Consider the following 13,930-nt stretch of genomic DNA (forward strand, 5'->3'; position numbering starts at 1 on the left):
AAATGAGAAATTGGTGTCATACTACATCGTTTTTTGTATATTTTTATTGACATTAATAACAGTGATATCTTATACAGAATATATGATATACTATATACATATACTAAACGTTTTATACGTATCTATAAGAATAGGGTACAAAGTATAAACATTATCCTATATTAATCTACATTAGAACAACGGTAGACCGAGGTCTATAACTTCGGTTCCAAAATATGTAAAAGAGTGCGTATAAATGTTAAACTTAGTACCTCCTAGAGAAACTGGGCATAAATTGTTCGATCTTGCGAAAAAGCATATCGTGTACAAGGACATCTCCAACTCGGGCATAGTGCCTACGAATATCGTTGCGTTTGGTCTATCGATTCCATCCATTTTGTAGTTTAATTTCAACAATGAGGCCTTCTAAAAAAGATTCACATATCACATGATAAATATCGCGTTGCTTTTGTTATATGTACATAATATTATCCGACGTTTATTAAATTACTTACATCTCCAAGCTTCAATTTATCTACATAGCCCATGTAATCTATACGCTTCGCAGATTCCTGATTTTCAAAGTAGATCCAATCTTGCACACCGATGATAGCGGTACCATAGTTTTCAGACGCAAATACCCGTTCGAATCCACACGTACTTCCGGTGAATATAGTGAACCAAATACGACGGAGAACATCCTTCTTCTCGAAGTCGTCAGGATCGATGAATCCATGGTCGGCTAACCATTGCATGGCTATCGCCATTTCGTTCGTATTTAAGAAAGTATCGATTAATAGATTCTCGTTCTCGCGTATATGAATCGTACGATTTAACTTCTGCCGAAAATCGTGCTCGTAATTGTCGTATAGAGCTCGCATTACATAAATTGAAGGATAATACAGCAACTCTTGTTCAACGTCGAATAGTCTGAAAAATAAAAGTTGAAACAATTGTTCGGATTGTCTAAAAATCATCAATGATAACATCGATACAAACAATAACTGTGATTAGGTGCTTACGGTTCTATAGCTTCGTCTGTTATGTTGGTAGATGTAACACGATTTTGCAAATTTAGTCTTATGTATTTTGATATATTATGTGATTTTGCGAAAATATCTTCTGTTATTTTATAAAGTTCATCGTCAGAAATCTTATAGTAAAGCGTATTATCGACAATGTTAATATTATCCGTTTGATTCCTTTGATTGCTTGCTGCATCAGATTGAGTTGTAGGTGAAACAACATTCCCAATTGCACCAGTTCCAGTAATAGTTCCGCTACCTCCGTTAACAGTTCCATTTGAACTAGGTACCTCACTATTCGGAACACTCGGATGGTATGTATTTCCAATTCCCGGTGAAGAGATATTATTGCCTCCTCCTACATTTGGAGTAAACGCTCCAGTCGAAAAATTACCAGCAGGAGTGTTTCCTTCTGGTACATTTATCGGATTTGTTGAACCATTTTGTCCAGGTACAGTATTAAAATACTGATTATTGTAAGTAATATGAGTTGTAGGTGCTGATGATGCGCTCTCCGGTCGGCTTTCAACATAATGAGTATGAGTATGAGGATTTATTAACCTGTTCACTCCTGCATTAATTGTTGAAAACACAAGGGCTTCTTTAACCATTTGACCTAATCCCCTGCCAGAATCTTGCTGCCCTGGAACCATTATGACAGTTTGGCCAGGTATGAATGGTTGTGCTGCAGGTTGAGCGAGAACTTGTTGTTGTGGATAGTAAGTTTGTCCAGGTGCATTATGAACACCTCCTGGAGGATGATAAGAGTAAGGATTTCCCATTGGCATACCAATCGAGTGATAATTCCCAGTAGGATAAGAATGGCCCCCGATAGGTGGTTGACTAAACTGAGAGCTCATAGATGTCGGATAATTCTGTGGGTAAACGTGATCTTTGAATCCAATTGGAGATGGTTGTAAACCTGGCATAGCTGGTCGATTAGCATTTGGATAGGAATTACTCCATGAAGGATTCGTTTGACCTGGTACAGTTTGACTAGGTGCACTTGGTCGATTGTTAGTGCCTAAGTAGGGATTACTCCATGGAGGATTTGTTTGACCCGTGGTTGAATGTCCCGGTGGATAGGGTACATTACTAATCGACGGACTACCATTTCCATATGGATTACTCCATGGAGGATTCGTTTGACCCGGTACAGTTTGACTAGGTGCACTTGGTCGATTGTTAGTGCCTAAGTAGGGATTACTCCATGGAGGATTTGTTTGACCCGTGGTTGAATGTCCCGGTGGATAGGGTACATTACTACCTATAATATATAACAAATTTTTTATAATTTACTGTTACAATTGCTATATCATACATTGCACATACCTTGATTTACGGATGATTGAAGAGCAGGTGAAGTTTGTTTACTTTCAGTTATAAACCCTGGCTTTCCCCCTGTATGTGAAGGATAGTTTGACCCAATCGTTGGAGTTATTGGGTATGGATGCGATGTTCCAAACGAAGGTTTGGCAGGTTTTGCTTGTGCTTATCGTAGGACATACATTTTACTACTTACATCTTATGTTTAATAAAATACATGTTATACGAAATATGTTATACGAAATATTTACAGGGTCGTGTCGCTCCACCACCTTCGCTGTGTAAGAAATTTGTGTTAACATCTTTACTATGGCCTTGCGTTGCTGTTCCTAAAATTGCAAGCAATATTAATAATTGATGCAAATATTATCTTCATATATTTTATAGTATGTTTGACACACGTAGCGTGTTAAATTACCAAATGAACTTCCTCCTGAGTGAGGGGCGGAGTTTACTCTCGTCGAGGTTCCAAATCCGATAGGCCTAGAACCTGTAGATGTGTGTGAAGAAGATGGCGTGTGACTGGATCCAGATCCATGACTACCAGAAGATGATCCATAAGATGTTGTGTGTGAACTACCTCCATTGCTAGGTGATCTGTGCCAACCACCTCCACTGTTAGACGATCTGTGTGAACTACTTCCGCCACTTCTTGATCTCCCAAAAGATGTCCATCTTGCACTAATACCATCTATGAAAATAATATTCTTATAAATGTTCACTTTTATGCGCGAAATTTACATGATTTTTAATATACTTTAAAATACTTTACTAAAAAGAAACAGCAAAGAATGAAACATTTATTAAAGTTAATTATTCATACTTACCAATTATAAAAAACACGCAAAAAAGTAAAAGCAAAAAGGATTTAAATCTCATGATTTCTAGAAGCGTTTAAGACGCAGTATGAGTAAACTGATGTGGAATGTGTGAATAACAGTTTATATATTTGCCACTGAGATTTATCAAACTTTTTTCATAGTTAACGCATTACGTCTTGCAGTGTTATCTCCAGAGATTTCCTTGAAACTAAACCATATACTAAGAGGTCACCGCTGATGACCTTTGAAAGATATCACTATTTCCTACAATATAGTATCACGGTAATAAAACTGCATTTTATAATGAAACTTTTATTTTATCTCGTATAATCACCTTCACCATAGAACATACATTTTATAGAAACATATATGAATTATAAAACAACATATAGTATATAAACTGTAAAATATTAACGAGTATTCAAGATCGCTGTGAATTGTTAAAAATTCATTCTTTGCTTATTAAAAATAATTTGTATTTGTGTACTCCATCACCTTCTTTTTTCTAGGAAATAAGAACTATTAATACTGAAATATATATCATTCCCAGCACTGAAGAAACATTAATTTCGAAACTATAAATTAATAATTCATGTTTCTTTCTTGATATATCTGTCCAAAATTTGTTCACTCGGATAGTCCGGAACTGATAGCTGACGAAAACCTTCGTCATCGACAAAGCAAATTTCATGTCCATCCTGAAATATTCACATTTATTCATGGTGTATATTCGTTGAATTAAACTTAAAAAAAAAAAAAGGTATCTGAAATGTACTTACAGGATCTGCGAGAATAATAACGGTCACAGAGGCCTTTCCTGGTGTATCTAAAGTAATCAGATCTGTCAGTATTTTATTGCCACTTTCATTGATTCTTTTTTGAATTTCTGGTTGTTCTGCTTTAGGAACTGAAAATGCTATACGTCCATAGGCTTTAGCATGATTAACCTCAGTACCTAGAAAAGAAAAGCAGAAGCTATTGGCATTACTAAAAAAATTCTTTTTTTACAAAGATTGCTTCAAAAAATTTACCAATATCTTCAAATTCAACTTTAGCCTGATTCTCATTGTACCCCAGCAAAACACTTTTATCAGTTTGATTGAAAACTTTTAAATCCAAAATATCTTTCCAGTAAGCAATAGTTTTTTGAAGATTTGAACTAGACAAAGTTACTTTTTGCACTGGATCTGTTAGGGATACAAATTTTAATACAAGTAGCATTTCAAAACTAACAATGTTTGATATATCCTCAGTAGTACCTTTGTCCATAGGTTGTTGCTCATCAATAATGTAATATTTGTATCCACCAGGTGCTTGCAGTACAAATTTTCCACTTTCTTCTTTTATAGGCCATTCTTTTGCACGTGCTCTCTCAATTACCTCTTTAGAACGGATTGTTATACCACGAAAATCATTTCCAGCTTCGTATTCTTTGATACCATAATTGTAAGTCAATTCTATCACAAAGTGAGTATCCTCTGGTCCATAGCCTATCATAGTTTTGCTCCACCGGTTCGCATATGGTCTGTATAAATAATCTCATAGAGATATAATAGAATGAAAAATCATATCGCATACAAAATAATTACAAACCCATTGCAAGCAGCATCACAGCCTTCAGAAAATTCTTCGTGTCGCAATACCTGCGAAAAAAAATTCTAAATGATCTGACATCATTTTTAATTATTAAAGGACTAACCTTCATTCCAAGAATTTCTCGATAAAACTTCGCTGTTAATTTGCGATCCGGTATTTTGAATACGAAATGAAGCGCTCGCCCAGTGACCATTTTTAACAGTCCTATTTTTGAAGCTGTCGTTCTTTACAGAAACAGAATGGTTTTCAATGAAAATCGGTGACTCGACGTTTTTATGAACTTCCCACGGATGACTAATCTGAAAAAAAAGCATGCAACTTACTCGGAATGTTTGATAAAGCTATCAAATGATTACTTCGTATCAAACGCCCTCCGTGAATGACATGAATAAGATGATAGGATAGGAATAAAAAAGACGTATCGAACCAAAATAATACGTGTATTTAAATGTCTTCTTTGCAGTGCTGCAAACACTCGTGTTTGCACGTGACAGACACACGTCACAAGATAACAAGTCTCATTCTTACGCGCCCTCAGGGGCTGTAGCCGGGTGACTGTGATCAGCTGTGATCGTCGCAGCTGTTCACGTCATTGACTACATTCAGCAGAGACAACAGTTGTGCAACTCTGTTGAGTGATTCTATTGGATTCTCTCTAATAGTTGAAAAATATACGAATCAAAGCAAAGAATCTAAAATAATCACTCAACAGTTGTCTGTGCTGAATGCACCCATTTGCAGCTGCAGTATGGGCTTGCGAACCCGAGAGGTACCCGAGCTCCTTGTAGGCTTATGAGTAGACTGCAGATCTTTATGCATTTATAGGAAATTTGAACGTGCAAGAAACTACAAAATTCAAACAATATGCAAAAATATAAAACAGATTGAAAGTAAAGTTCATGTCATAATATTTGCAGAATAAAATAAATTCCTATTTAGGTTCAATTTTTGTAGCCACCTTCGCAAAGATTTTATTTTGCATAAAGATCCGCAGTCTACTTATTATTAGGCTTGTTAGTAGTCTGGTAAAGTTCCAATCACGAGCTGAACACTTCCACGAAACTTTAAACAGTTGCAAAGCCGATAATTCTCAAAATTTGTTTAAATCCTTATATTACTAAAGATTATAATATATCCAACTTTCGTCAAAATCCGAGATGTTGAGATTCATCAAAACAATGGCAAAACCCAATATCTAGGAAATAAATACAAATTTATTATTCGCGTGATTTTTGTCTTATTCTTTGAAAACATAACTCGGGATTCAGCATGCAAACATTGCAACACTTTATGCTGTTCAAATTGAATTTCGCGGTATTTTCTGAAAAATGGCGAAACCTGTCCTAACCTCGACGTTACTTCGTGACTCTGATTAGAGTAGATTAGAGGGTCTCTCGTCTACTATATGCCCTCTGCCTAGTTTGTGGCTTACTTCCACTTACTTCATTAGTTGTTAATTCATAAATGGCAGATGAAAATATGGTCCAAGACGCATTACAGCCAAAAGAAAATCATCATAACGATGATGAAAATGAATGGGAAAATGAAGAAAATGCAGCCAATTGTAATAACGCTGGTAAATATATATTTTGTCTTGAACACTACCATGACAGTGTAAATGTTTGTTTCTTCTACTCAATATTTCGATTGAGTTGTATACATATATATTTGTGATATCTAATCTAATACAAAGCATTGAAATATTATTTGTTTTTTGTCACGATCTAAAATGTGATTGCAGAATTCGAGGCGATAAACGCCCAACTAGATCAGCTCAATTCTGTTTTGGATAACCTTGAACATAAAAATGATGTTATTCATGCAGAATTAATTGAATTATTGCAATCAAATCGAGAAACAAGAAAGCAATTTCAAGAATCCCAGTATTCATTGAAACCAGATCTGTAATGTTTATTTTAAAAAGGTGTGTATAACCTCTAAGTTTGATACATTGGACAATCTTACTGTAACCTTACTTAGAATCTAAGTTGTATTATTTCTAATCAACTAATATTGATATCATTTCAGATTGTGCAATGTGAATATATTTGATAATATTGTAGGTAATAATCAGATATTACGTCCGTACTCTTATATAGTACAATGTAATATACCGCTACAATATTTCAAGATTAAACATTCCTATTGAAGTTACTTCAATAGTATGTCAAATTATTGTTATAGTTACATAATATTATAATGCAAATATAAAATATACATATATAAATTTATTTTCTTTCTGTACATAAAGTTTTCTGTTTTATTGATTTTAACATTTTATTGGACATCAATTTTATGACAATTGTGAACAGAAGATATTAAAAGATCTTTAAACATTTCTGAATCAAAACGTTGAATTAGAAACACATTAGGTTTGTTTGACAATAAATGATCAAGAACCACTTGACCTCTTGTTCTGTTACCACTTAATTCAATATCTGCATGATATTCTACCACATCTTGAGCAATTTTTGGTCTTAATAAAATTCCAGCTAAAATTGCATCGCACACTATATAAGTAGGAAAGTGTTTCTTTCTTGTTTTACTGCATCCATCTTCGATATCATTCATTAGTTGAATGCAAGGTTTCTCTATTTGGCCAAATACTTTTTGTCGCCATTCCTATAAAATATTTAATCATTTTGTTAACATTTGATGCATCTTATTATTATATGTGTATTATACATACATGTGAAATATAAGATTTTAAACATGTTTCCCATGGTAATAACCACAATGGTTTTTTGTTGCAATTAAGAACTATATGTACACTTTCTGGATCCATATAGAAATTGAATTCTGCTTGTGGTGTTATATTACCCTGTGCTAATAATAAATGCCATGATTAATTATTTTAACTAACTTATATTGATTGAGATATGTGAAAGAGTGAAATAAAATTACCTGTTATATTCCCTCCCATAATATAAAATTCTTTTACATTCTCAACAAAGTGAGGATACATTTTTATAGCTAATGCTATATTTGTCAAAGGACCCATACATACAACAGTAATTCTGTCAGGATATTGTGATACAATTCTATTCATAGCACAAACAGCATGTTCTGTTTGCAAACTGCTCGTGTCCATTTTAGTTGTATATACATCCCCAAAGCCATCACCGCCGTGATATTGCTCTTCAGCAGCTTGTTCAGTATGCTGAGTACAAAGTAAAGGTGCATATGCACCTTGAAAAACTGGTATCTGCAAAGTAATTCACACAAAGGTGTAATACATGTTTCATTGATATTGAATATAGGGTTTTAAAAATTAAACTTACATCTGTCACTTCGCAAACATCTAACGTTTTAAAAACATTTTTAACTACATTTTCTACTGTTGTATTTCCATTGACACAGGTGATTGCTTTAATTTCAATTTCTTTCTGCTTATGAGCAGCAATAAGTATAATTAATGCCAATGCATCATCTATTCCAGCATCACAATCAATAATGATACTTTTTCCTGTCATCTTAACGTGAAAGTATTTTAATATCAATTTTACGATTGTAAATGGTCACTTTCTCGTTAGTACTATTCAATAATGTCACAAGTGGTCACAAGCTAAACATATGACGACCCCCTATCAAAATGCTTACGCTCCATGTTTTTTCATCGGGCGATAATAAGCGGGAAACAAAGTAAACAGAAATGATAATTATTATCGCTGATATATTTATTTCTTAAAAAATGATTCGCTACTTTGTCGCAGGCATTTTGAAATTATTTGTTACGAATTTTTGTTATTAATGTTGACTTTGAAGTATAATAAATATAATATTAAATATTAGAAATGTAGATCTATAATACTAAACGTAAGGTTTGTTTGTATGTCTGTCTGTGTAATTTCAGTTTATGGGACGCGAGTGGAAACAATCGGTAACAATTCATTGTTTGGTAAGATAAAGTAAAAATAGAGGACTTGCAAGAATCAGCTTCAGCTTGATGTTTTCGTAGCCTTCTAGTGGTGAATTCTGAAAGCATTATAGTAGCATACTTCGCGATAACAAAACAGGAATCTTACGAATTGTAGTTGGTGATTCTATATTTAGTTTTCTCTTCATGGAGATAAATCAATTACCGAAAAATATCGAGAGGACAAGTATATTTTTATGTTTTGAATTATAAATAAAATATTGAAATGGATGAAGCAAAGTTTTTAAAGCGGTAGGCAAATTACTATATAAACGTAGTATTAACCATGTGTTATACCATTGTCATGCGGATTTGACATAGATTCAGACTGATTTTATACTGTGTTTGACAGTAGATGAACAGATTACAGTGAATGTATTTTTAATGTTTAGAAAAGTCAGATCTGGTACATTGGATGTACACCCGACAGAGAAAGCCTTGGTAGTGAATTATGATGTTGAAGCTTTAATCCTAGGTCAATTAGGGGATCCTATGTTGGGAGATCGTAAAGTAAGGCTTTTTTAATTATTTACTGACATTATTATAACATAGTATATTTATTACTTGTGTTATAATCTTGGCTTCAAAGGATTTCATGATCATATAATAAATCTATTTGTAGGAATGTCAAAAAATAATTCGGTTAAAGAGTCTAAATGCAGATACTAATGTGTCACTTCTAGCTAAAGAAGTGATAGAAAAATGTTCTTTGATACATGAATCAAAACTTCGAGAAGTAGAACAATTGATTTATTATCTTCAAAACCGACGAACTAATGATGGTTGCATAAGTAGGTTCATATATACATAATTCTTCTATTATTCGATTTCTTTTTTTTATTACACAATACTTTTTAATGTAGGTAATGATAATAATTCTCAACCCTCAAGACCAGCATCATCAAATTCAGTGTCTGCAGATAATGGAGAAATGGAACGTGCTGTCATTAGTAATGTTGACAGTTACATTGAATTGTTATACGAAGAAATACCAGGAAAAATCAAAGGTTCATCATTGATCTTGCAACTGGCAAGGGTACCTGATAATCTTCACGAATTAACAAAAAATGGTATTTCTATATTTTGCAGTATTTAATCACATACTGACCATAAGATACATAATTGATATTTATATCCTTAGAATCTCTGCTGAGTGCTTTAGCAAGAGTCCTTAGAGAAGATTGGAGGCGTAGCATAGAACTCTCTACAAATATTGTCTACATTTTCTTTTGTTTTTCAATGTATAGTCAATTTCATAATATCGTTCTTGAATACAGAGTAAGTGAAAATACAAAGAATTTACAAATATAAGTATAGTTAATAATTAATTTTTTCTATCTAGATTGGATCTCTATGCATGGATATAATAGACTTTGAATTACGACGGTACGACCAATGGAAAGAGGATATGGAAAAACGTAAGCGTCATTTCGAAAATACTACAGGTTTAACATTTTTTTCAAGTGGAAATGATCATTCTGATAAGAAGATGAAAATTATCGATGATATTTGGAATACTGATGGTCCTTTAGATTACGAAATTAAAAAACGTTCTAATGAAATTTCTGCGGTAACAGAAAATGATGTGAAGAAATTAAAGGAAGAACTTGAAAAAAATCGTAAGAAATTCAAGAGTTTAATAAAAAAACAAGAACAACTATTAAGAGGTTGGTAATTTTATATTCCTGTATTACTAATATTATTCAAATATTACATAAAAATTTTTGTTACAGTGGCCTTTTATTTATTATTAAATATTGCTGAAAATATGGAAGTTGAAAGAAAGATGCGCAAGAAGAATGTAATTGGTATGCTGATTAAAACATTAGATAGGACAAATACCGACTTATTAATACTGGTCATTGCATTTCTAAAAAAGTTATCCATATTTCGTGAAAATAAAGATCTTATGGTAATGTTTTGCAATGAAATCTTGAAACGTCTTATAATGACAATACAGGGTGTCCCAAAAATGTTGTAACACCTTGAAAGGAGTGGTTCGGAAGGTGATTTGAAACAACTTTTTCCTTAGCGAAAATGTTGTCCAAGACTTCGTTGCGGAGAGATTAACGGAAAACGCGGTAGCGTATGAGCGCAGCCGCTTAGCGCGTAGCCTACGCTCAACCGGCATACTCGCGCTCTGATTGGTCAGTGTTTTCTGTTAATATCTCCGCAACGAAGCCTCGGACAACATTTTCGCTAAGGAAAAAGTTGTTTCAAATCACCTTCCGAACCACTCCTTTCAAGGTGTTACAACATTTTTGGGACACCCTGTATATACAGTTACATGTATTTATTTATTATTTTTTTTTAGGCTGAGGGGAATATTATTGAAAAAATACCAAGACTTCTACAGAGTAATAATGCAGATCTGATACTGAGTACCTTAAAATTATTGTTCAATCTTTCCTTTGATGCAAAGCTTAGAGCAAGAATGATAAGAGTTGGTTTATTACCAAAGTTAATTAAACTGCTTGGTCAAGGTGATATTAAGAATAAAACAATAATTTTGGGATTATTATATCATACCAGTATGGATGACAAAGTAAAGACTATGTTCACAAATACTGAATGCGTTCAACTGGTAAATTCGCGTAACAAAAACTTTAATTATATTTCATACATTTTTTAAGTAATTTTATCTAATATATAAACATTTTTAAGGTAACAAATATGATCTTAAATGCTGAAGAAGATCAACCAAAATTAGAATTAATAGCACTCGGTATAAATCTAGTCATTAATAGCAAAAATGCTGAAGTCGTGGTTGAAAATAATCGTTTGCAAGGACTCATCAAAAGAGCATTTAGAAATCAGGATCCTCTCATAATGAAAATGGTTAGAAATATATCTCAACATGATTCAACTAAGGAGAGTTTCGTTGTATGTAATTATTTCATTATTCAAAGTATGTTGTTTCTTAAACGAAAGTATTCATAAATTATTTCTAATAATTATTAGGAATTTGTGGGTGATTTTGCTATGGCTTTGAATCAATCAGATTCGCAGGATTTTGTATTGGAAGTTATAGGTGTATTAGGCAATTTAGAATTACCTGACTTGGATTATTCACAAATTCTTCATCGATGTGATTTGATACCATGGATACGCAATAATCTTGTTCCAGGTGCAATGTTTATGTAATCTAAAGTTTAATTATAATTTTTCAGAATTCTAATTCGTTCTCAAATATAATTACACTTTTCTCTAATTAGGTAAATCATCAGATGATTTAGTACTCGAGATTGTTATATTTTTGGGTACAGCAGCTTATGACGAAGATTGCGCACGTTTATTATGCAAGGCTGACATATTGCTTTCGCTAATTGAACTCCTTAAAGGTGTGTGTAATATTAAGAACGTGAATTAAATGCTAATGTTTTAACAAGAATAATTTTAATAGCAAAACAAGAGGACGATGAAATGGTCTTACAAATAATTTATGTCTTTTATCAAATATCTAAACATGATTCAACAAGGGATTATTTAATACGTGAGACTGGTAATGGTAATAATCAAATCATCTTCTTTCTCTTGTAGTTCTCTTTATATTCTACACAGAAGATAGGTCGTTTTCTGGCGTTTTATGTTCTAAAATATTTCTATTATTTATAGAAGCACCTGGATATTTAATAGATTTGATGCATGATAAAAATCCAGCAATTAGAAAAGTATGTGATACATGCTTGGATGTCATTGCTGTAAGTACCTTAAATGATTATATTTAGTAATTATCTCTTAATATAACAAATCAAATATAATTAATTGTAAAATTATAGATGTGTGATAAAAATTGGGCAGCGCGCATAAAAGTGGAAAAGTTTAGGTCACATAATCAGCAATGGTTAGAAATGGTTGAATCTATAACTAATGATACCACGAATCATTTGTTACCAGAAGAAGATGACAGTCTTTCACAATTTATGAATGGCGACCTTTTGAAACACACAATGTTATTCCCTTCTGGTAAATATATTTTATTATACATTTTATGTATTCATTATTAGTTGTAACAATATTAAATTTGTATCTAGGTAATGTAGCATCATTTACTACAGATGACAGGTTTTCTGTTATGAAAAATTCTTCAGAATCATCTGAAAATCAAAGTCGTCCAGTAAGCAGGTAACTTCTCCATACAATTGAAGAAGTCTATGTATTCAAATTCATTTTAATATAATGATACTTATTAATATTAGGTACAAAGATTTTGATGAAATAGGTGAACTTATGGCGCGTTCTAAGTCTCGCATGTCTGTTGGTTCTGGTATTGAAGATCTCTATTATAATTCCAAAGTTAAATTTGCTGAAACGGACAGTTCGCATGTATTGATATGAAAGGTAACCTATATCATAGAGGATTGTAAACTAATTGTAATAAGAAGTTTAATCTGATTCAAATTCATAAATTCCTACATGCATGATACATGTAATAGTTGCCTCATTTGTTCAATATTTAATGATAGTTTGAAAAATATACTAAATATATACATTTCATATTTCATTGTGCAAAACATTGATAAAAATATAAAAATACATTATTGTAACTTTCTGATTATGCATCCTTACTTTATGTAACTTTTAAACTGTGCACATTTTACAATATCAAAATAACAAGTTTGACATCTGTGGCAACACTTACATAGATCAACATGCATTCGTTTAATTGCAAATAAATTTAAGAAAATTTCGATAACTGTATACATGATAATTGATTTTGATCTTATAACAGTAACAAATCAACAGATTTCAACATCTGCAGCTTTGTATGGATTACTCCTTATTTATTTATTTGGAAAGGATAACTTTAAAAAGTGTAAGTGTGATAAGTTATTTTGATCTCATAATGTAGTACATTTTATACTTTATTTTGTACAAGTTACTTTACTTTGTATGTAAACACTCAATTTAAATTGATTTCTAGTCATGTAACTTTACAAAATAACTAATACAACTAATAATATGATGCATAAATATGTATACTTCTAATATGTGCAATATATGTAATGCTTTTGGTATATTATGGTACTGTATGCTCTTGTAACATAGAATTCACTAACGAGAAATTCATAGACAACAAGAAAGTAATTAAAAATTCCATAATCAGAGTTAATTTATAAAATCTTGCAGAATATTTTCTCTCAGTTAATTATTATTGAGTACACATTCCATTTAAGTTTTGCTTACTTCTTTATAATGCAAAAATATCTATCTAAAATGATGTTATATCTAAAAATGTTATTTATAAACGTCTATTAATCTCTATG

At 32.2% G+C, this 13,930-nt stretch overlaps 4 protein-coding genes across 13 annotated transcripts; 1 reads left to right on the plus strand and 3 right to left on the minus strand.

Annotated features, from left to right (window-relative positions):
- Window positions 1–26: 26 nt before the first annotated feature.
- LOC128895473 (endoribonuclease CG2145-like) lies at window positions 27–3,406 on the minus strand. Of its 2 annotated transcripts, none has more exons than XM_054158085.1 (7): window positions 3,158–3,406; window positions 2,749–3,021; window positions 2,582–2,659; window positions 2,337–2,495; window positions 1,002–2,271; window positions 495–909; window positions 27–402 (listed from the first exon to the last, which is right to left on the minus strand). In XM_054158085.1, the coding sequence occupies exons 1-7, from the start codon at window positions 3,207–3,209 to the stop codon at window positions 172–174; spliced, it is 2,478 nt and encodes an 825-aa protein (XP_054014060.1). In that variant the 5' UTR covers window positions 3,210–3,406; the 3' UTR covers window positions 27–171. The 2 variants fall into 2 exon arrangements, with proteins under 2 accessions (XP_054014060.1, XP_054014059.1); XM_054158084.1 differs by having other exon boundaries at window positions 27–405.
- Window positions 3,407–3,447: 41 nt separating this feature from the next.
- Window positions 3,448–5,338, minus strand: LOC128895494 (glyoxalase domain-containing protein 4). Of its 4 annotated transcripts, none has more exons than XM_054158127.1 (7): window positions 5,175–5,337; window positions 4,851–5,046; window positions 4,745–4,794; window positions 4,411–4,676; window positions 4,183–4,338; window positions 3,931–4,106; window positions 3,448–3,849 (listed from the first exon to the last, which is right to left on the minus strand). In XM_054158127.1, exons 2-7 carry the CDS (start codon window positions 4,938–4,940, stop codon window positions 3,742–3,744), a joined length of 846 nt encoding a protein of 281 aa, XP_054014102.1. In that variant the 5' UTR covers window positions 4,941–5,046; window positions 5,175–5,337; the 3' UTR covers window positions 3,448–3,741. The 4 variants fall into 4 exon arrangements, with proteins under 4 accessions (XP_054014102.1, XP_054014104.1, XP_054014103.1 ...); XM_054158129.1 differs by having other exon boundaries at window positions 5,186–5,317; XM_054158128.1 differs by having other exon boundaries at window positions 5,104–5,232.
- A 1,617-nt stretch (window positions 5,339–6,955) lies between these two features.
- Window positions 6,956–8,589, minus strand: LOC128895492 (pyrimidine-specific ribonucleoside hydrolase RihA-like). The gene is made up of 4 exons (XM_054158124.1): window positions 8,029–8,589; window positions 7,652–7,952; window positions 7,437–7,573; window positions 6,956–7,369 (listed from the first exon to the last, which is right to left on the minus strand). The coding sequence occupies exons 1-4, from the start codon at window positions 8,218–8,220 to the stop codon at window positions 7,025–7,027; spliced, it is 975 nt and encodes a 324-aa protein (XP_054014099.1). The 5' UTR covers window positions 8,221–8,589; the 3' UTR covers window positions 6,956–7,024.
- Window positions 8,590–8,745: 156 nt separating this feature from the next.
- LOC128895472 (kinesin-associated protein 3) lies at window positions 8,746–13,925 on the plus strand. 6 transcript variants are annotated; one of them, XM_054158082.1, is made up of 18 exons: window positions 8,746–8,915; window positions 9,056–9,173; window positions 9,286–9,454; window positions 9,527–9,733; window positions 9,805–9,941; window positions 10,006–10,081; window positions 10,196–10,330; window positions 10,397–10,575; window positions 10,978–11,247; window positions 11,328–11,546; window positions 11,625–11,790; window positions 11,879–12,004; window positions 12,067–12,171; window positions 12,279–12,364; window positions 12,443–12,629; window positions 12,698–12,788; window positions 12,863–13,004; window positions 13,396–13,923. In XM_054158082.1, exons 1-17 carry the CDS (start codon window positions 8,890–8,892, stop codon window positions 12,999–13,001), a joined length of 2,436 nt encoding a protein of 811 aa, XP_054014057.1. In that variant the 5' UTR covers window positions 8,746–8,889; the 3' UTR covers window positions 13,002–13,004; window positions 13,396–13,923. The 6 variants fall into 6 exon arrangements, with proteins under 6 accessions (XP_054014057.1, XP_054014058.1, XP_054014055.1 ...); XM_054158083.1 differs by having other exon boundaries at window positions 10,241–10,330; XM_054158080.1 differs by having other exon boundaries at window positions 10,006–10,330; window positions 12,282–12,364; window positions 13,396–13,925.
- Window positions 13,926–13,930: the final 5 nt, after the last annotated feature.

This window comes from Hylaeus anthracinus, unplaced genomic scaffold, assembly GCF_026225885.1.
Source record: "Hylaeus anthracinus isolate JK02 unplaced genomic scaffold, UHH_iyHylAnth1.0_haploid 5, whole genome shotgun sequence".
In the NCBI taxonomy this organism is placed as follows: domain Eukaryota; kingdom Metazoa; phylum Arthropoda; class Insecta; order Hymenoptera; family Colletidae; genus Hylaeus; species Hylaeus anthracinus.

Coding starts and splice junctions, on each gene's coding strand:
- LOC128895473 (XM_054158084.1), bottom strand. CDS start 3,209: ATGAGATTTAAATCCTTTTTGCTTTTACTTTTTTGCGTGTTTTTTATA. Junction 2,660..2,748: donor CTCAGGAGGAAGTTCATTTG/GTAATTTAACAC, acceptor TTGCAATTTTAG/GAACAGCAACGCAAGGCCAT. Junction 2,272..2,336: donor TCAATCATCCGTAAATCAAG/GTATGTGCAATG, acceptor TATATATTATAG/GTAGTAATGTACCCTATCCA.
- LOC128895494 (XM_054158127.1), bottom strand. CDS start 4,940: ATGGTCACTGGGCGAGCGCTTCATTTCGTATTCAAAATACCGGATCGC. Junction 4,795..4,850: donor GAGAAATTCTTGGAATGAAG/GTTAGTCCTTTA, acceptor TTTTTTTCGCAG/GTATTGCGACACGAAGAATT. Junction 4,677..4,744: donor TGTGATGCTGCTTGCAATGG/GTTTGTAATTAT, acceptor TTATTTATACAG/ACCATATGCGAACCGGTGGA.
- LOC128895492 (XM_054158124.1), bottom strand. CDS start 8,220: ATGACAGGAAAAAGTATCATTATTGATTGTGATGCTGGAATAGATGAT. Junction 7,953..8,028: donor ATGTTTGCGAAGTGACAGAT/GTAAGTTTAATT, acceptor ATTACTTTGCAG/ATACCAGTTTTTCAAGGTGC. Junction 7,370..7,436: donor TAAAATCTTATATTTCACAT/GTATGTATAATA, acceptor AATATTTTATAG/GAATGGCGACAAAAAGTATT.
- LOC128895472 (XM_054158079.1), top strand. CDS start 8,890: ATGGATGAAGCAAAGTTTTTAAAGCG. Junction 9,734..9,804: donor TCACGAATTAACAAAAAATG/GTATTTCTATAT, acceptor TTATATCCTTAG/AATCTCTGCTGAGTGCTTTA. Junction 12,172..12,278: donor AATACGTGAGACTGGTAATG/GTAATAATCAAA, acceptor TATTATTTATAG/AAGCACCTGGATATTTAATA.